This window comes from Alosa pseudoharengus, unplaced genomic scaffold, assembly GCF_046254945.1.
Source record: "Alosa pseudoharengus isolate Yale_2024_CS ecotype anadromous, Long Island Sound unplaced genomic scaffold, YU_APseudo_1.1 YU_APseudo_1.1_scf_18, whole genome shotgun sequence".
NCBI classification, from domain to species: Eukaryota; Metazoa; Chordata; class Actinopteri; order Clupeiformes; family Clupeidae; genus Alosa; species Alosa pseudoharengus.
In genome coordinates, this window is record NW_027468650.1 from 876,973 (window position 1) to 881,599 (window position 4,627).

General features: G+C 45.6%; 1 protein-coding gene across 1 annotated transcript; it reads left to right on the forward strand.

Annotated features, from left to right (window-relative positions):
* The first annotated feature begins 512 nt into the window (after nucleotides 1–512).
* LOC143131799 (glucagon family neuropeptides-like) lies at nucleotides 513–3,637 on the forward strand. Its single transcript, XM_076291391.1, has 6 exons — nucleotides 513–610; nucleotides 1,025–1,153; nucleotides 1,422–1,526; nucleotides 1,922–2,050; nucleotides 2,490–2,610; nucleotides 3,629–3,637. Exons 1-6 carry the CDS (start codon nucleotides 513–515, stop codon nucleotides 3,635–3,637), a joined length of 591 nt encoding a protein of 196 aa, XP_076147506.1.
* The last annotated feature ends 990 nt before the right edge of the window (nucleotides 3,638–4,627 follow it).

Genomic DNA, 4,627 nt, shown 5'->3' on the forward strand with positions numbered 1-4,627 from the left:
TCGTAAACTGTTTTTAACATTTATTGATAACAGTCTAATTTTGGCATGGTTTTAAATGGAGGTTAGACTATTTCTAAATGGTCAACCAATTATTTTTAAATGTTCTCCGCTTTCCGTTTGTAAAATAAATGAATATAATGTGTAGCCCATGTTTTAACAATTAAGAGATTTTCTTGGAGCGAGAGAACTTTCTTTGATGAAGTTTTGATTTCCGTTTAAGAGCTCAATGTTCCGAAGACGCCGAGATTCTCATGATGAAAGACGAAGAGTGTTTTACATTCTTATTTTCTAGCTTTATGACTAACCTGGGTTTTGTCTATGATTGTACATTTTGTCGTCTGTACATTTTGTCGTCAGCCTTCCAATAGACACAAGAGATATTGTTGGAGACTTTGATAGCTTTTGGTGAGCTCATAGATGGGAGCTGTCGCGCGCCTATAAGCCACCACAGCAGCCGGCGGCAAACTTCTCTCTCTTTCTTCTACTCTCTCTCTCTCTCCTTCTCGTGCAGAATGATGAGCAGTACGGTTATCTCCGTCATCTTCATCTCTGCACTGCTCGTGCACTGCAGCCTGTGTTCGCCGCGCAGGATCTTCGCTCCTCACGTGAGGTAAAGACAACTCCAGAACGGTTCCGCGCGCACCTCTTTCCACCAAGAGCCGCTGGGCAGACCCCACAGCAAGACAACCAGCTCATACGCAATGATGCCCTGCCAAAACAGCTGTGGAAATTGGAGCTGTCTATCCAATAATAATGTCAAATAGTTATTGGCATCCTCATTGTTAATACTGTTCACCCGTCATTTCTATAAGAACAATTCAATGTTAACTTGTATATCAAAAATAACATTCACTGATATGAATGCATCAAGGGGTTGATTTATGTTACATCTCAACAATCTCTTAAAATGTTTGGATAAAACTGGGATAAATTGCCATCGCTTCGAGTGGAATAAAGTTATTCAGCTGGGATAAAGTTATTGCGATGCACCACGGAGCCCACCCAAAATCTTGTTCCCTTTCAGATCTGAAAATGCAGATTACGAGGAAGGTGGCAAGCCTGTGTCCGAGGCTGCTTTCGATGCCGACCAAGTCGCCGGAGGCAGTTTTCTGGCCAATCTGGAAGAGACGATGTACTATCCCTCAGAAGAAAGGTTCATAACTGTGTTTTAACTATCCCCGGAAGAAAGGTTCATAACTGTGTTTTAACTATCCACCAGAAGAAAAGTTCATAACTGTTTTTTTAGATTCAAGGTTTTCGAGTTTATTGTTTAACCATCATATATCAACCAGTCAAATGTCAGAGCACTCCAAATCTCACTATTCGTAACTATTCGTTACAAATTTTGGATGATGTTGAAATAGTGTGTTTGGTTCTTTGTGTTGCCTTTAATATTTCTCTCTCTCTCTCTGATATTACAGAACCCAGCGGCACGCAGATGGACTCTTTAACACTGCCTACCGGAAAGCTCTCGGGCAGATGTCAGCGCGCAAATACCTACACAATCTGGTGGCCAAGCGCGTGGGGTAAGTCTGGCGCTCTTCCTAAAGTTGAATTAAACACGCGCACGGCATTTATACAATTATTTGGACAAATGAACAGCTTTAGCACATAGGAAGGACAAACGATGCCAATAAAAGGCGCGCCCCACTTTATGAAACTGCGACCAAGGTGACTTGGCTGCGGTCAACCTTCAGGTGGAGGAATAGACGATGTGTTGCACATATAATTTACGGCGACTCTCCTACTTAGCTACTTAGCATCCCTACAGAGCATAGACTCACAGTCTCCTGAGGTGATTCGGTAGCAGTAACGTCTTTTCTCACGGCCTCCAAAGGTGATCCGGTAGCAATAACGTCTTTTCTCACGGCCTCCAAAGGTGATCCGGTAGCAGTAACGTCTTTCCCCTTCTTTCATTCAGCGGAGCTTCCTCGGCTGAAGCGGAGCTGTTTTCTAAGCGGCACGCGGACGGGGTCTTCACGGATAGCTACAGCCGGTACCGGAAACAGATGGCGGTGAAGAAGTACCTGTCCGCCATCCTAGGCACAAGGTACAGACAGAGAGGCCGCAGACTCGTCTGTTTGTAGCGCGTGCAGGCCCCGCGAGCACAGAGCAAACGTCAGGAGCGCCGCTATGCTCCGGCGCCACTCTTTCCTATTTATCTACCAAGTGAAGCAGTATTTTGATATATTTTGTTTTTTTTGTACGTAAGCACTTGAAAGGACACGCATCGTTTTTATGAAATAATGGCTTACTTTTGCTTATACGCTTATATTGTGACTATAGGGCATATTGTCAGTATTTGCTATTTATTTCTTTAACTATAGCTGTGCACATGGAGATAGAGAGAATAGGCACCAGACTGTCCTCAGACTAATTGACATATCACAACCTAATCAATAAATAGTTTAAAGTCATGAACTGAATGTTATATTTCTTCTCCGCACGTCCCATTGGCATTAAGTGTCGAGTGTTTTTATTTGCAACAGCCCGGAAGACTTAGATTTGCACCCCATTCTCCATGAGCTAGATTTGGGTGCGCTCCCAGACGGAGATGAGCTCCAAGCTTTTTTACAGGCCTGGCTGCAGCAGGCCCCCTCCCACATCCCGGTGAGTGCACACCCCACTCCCACACACACACACACACCACTCCCACACACACACACACTCCCACACACACACACACACTCCACTCCCACACACACACACACTCCCACACACACACACACACTCCACTCCCATCACCCCACTCCCACACACACTCCACTCTCACACACACCCCTTCTCTCTGTACCCCCCCCCCCACCCAACTCGCAGCCCAGTTTCCCCCCTCAAATATACACACACACACACACACACACACACACACACACACACTCCCTCTCTCACACACACACACACACACACACACTCACTCTCTCACACACACACACACACACACACACTCACTCTCTCACACACACACACACTCACTCTCTCTCTCACACACACACACACACACACACACACACACACACACTCACTCTCACACACACACACACACACACACACTCACTCTCTCACACACACACACACACACATACACATACACACACACACACACACACACACACTCCTCTCCTGCTCAGGTAGCATTTGTGTAGAGATCAGTGTTGATAAATGATGCTCATTGTGTTCATGCATATGAGTGAGTGTGAGTGTGTGTGTGTGTGTGTGTGTGTGTGTGTGTGTGTGTGTGTGTGTGTGTGTGTGTGTGTGTGAGAGTGAGTGTGTAATGCTCATTGTGTTCATGCATATGAGCGAGGATAGAGTGGAGGAGTGTCAGAGTGAGTGTGAGTTTGTGTGTGTGTGTTTGTGTGAGAGAGAGAGAGAGATAGAGAATAGAATGTATGTCTGTGTGTATGCGTGCATTTGTGAAAGAGAGATTGTGTGTGTGTGTTTGTTTGTTTGTGTGTAATGCCTATGTGTTTACCTGTGGATTCTGTATGTGTGTGTGTGTGTGTGTGTGTGCGCGTGTGTATGCGCATGTATGTGTGTGTGTGTGTGTGTATGTGTGTGTGTGTATGTGCACATGTGTGTGTGCGCGTGTGTGTGTGTCTGTAATGCCTATGTGTGGATTCTCCTACAGGCCTTGTGACTTGTGCGGCGTGCGACTTGGAGAGTTAAAGCTCCTCCCCATCTGCACTCTCTCAGCCCTGCCCTGCTGCACAGCTCTTCCTGACATGTGTGTGTGTGTGTGTGTGTGTGTGTCTCTCTCTGTGTGTGCGTGTGTGTGTGTGTGTGCGTGTGTGTGTGTGTGTGTGCACATGTGTGTGTGTGCGTGTGTGCGTGTGTGTGTGTGTGTGTGCGTGTCTCTGTGTGTGTGTCTCTCTCTGTGTGTGTGTGTGTGTGTGTGTGTGTGTGCAAATGTGTGTGTGTGCGTGTGTGTGGGTGTGTCTCTGTGTGTATGTGTGTGTGTGTGCGTGTGTGTGTATGTGTGTGTGTGTGTGCGTGTGTGTGTACATGCATGCATACGTTTGTGCGTGCATGTTTGTGTGTTTGATTATTTGGGGATCTGCTGTGGATTGCTGTTGCCCTTGTGGTCTCTCCTCCAATCAGATGTGTGTTTGTGTCTCCACCAATCAGAGTTGTGTTTGTGTCTCCACCAATCAGAGTTGTGTTTGTGTCTCCACCAATCAGAGTTGTGTTTGTGTGAGATTATGCAGTCTGCCCAAAGCCTTACTTCTAACGTGGCGAAAGCAAAGTGAACACGCATGGCACCACAAACACCCCCACTGGTGGCCCAATATCAACGTCCAATCCAGAGAAATCAATGGCATTGAACTTGTACAATTTGAATGAATAAATTTTTGTAAACAACAAAATGCTGTCTTCTCCTTGAACCATAACAGATGATTTTGGTGTTGAAGAATCCAACATGCACACAATACCTGTGGCAGTGGTGAGTGTGTGTGTGTGTGTGTGTGTATCAGGGTTGTGCACAATTTGAATTGCAATTCTGCTTCCTGTTTGCTACCTCAATTGAAATGCAAGTGAAATTCAAGAATTTAATTGGAATTTAAGAGCCAGTTTCAATTCAATTCTGGAATTTTGCACAAGCCTGGTGTGTATGTGAGTGAAAGTGTGT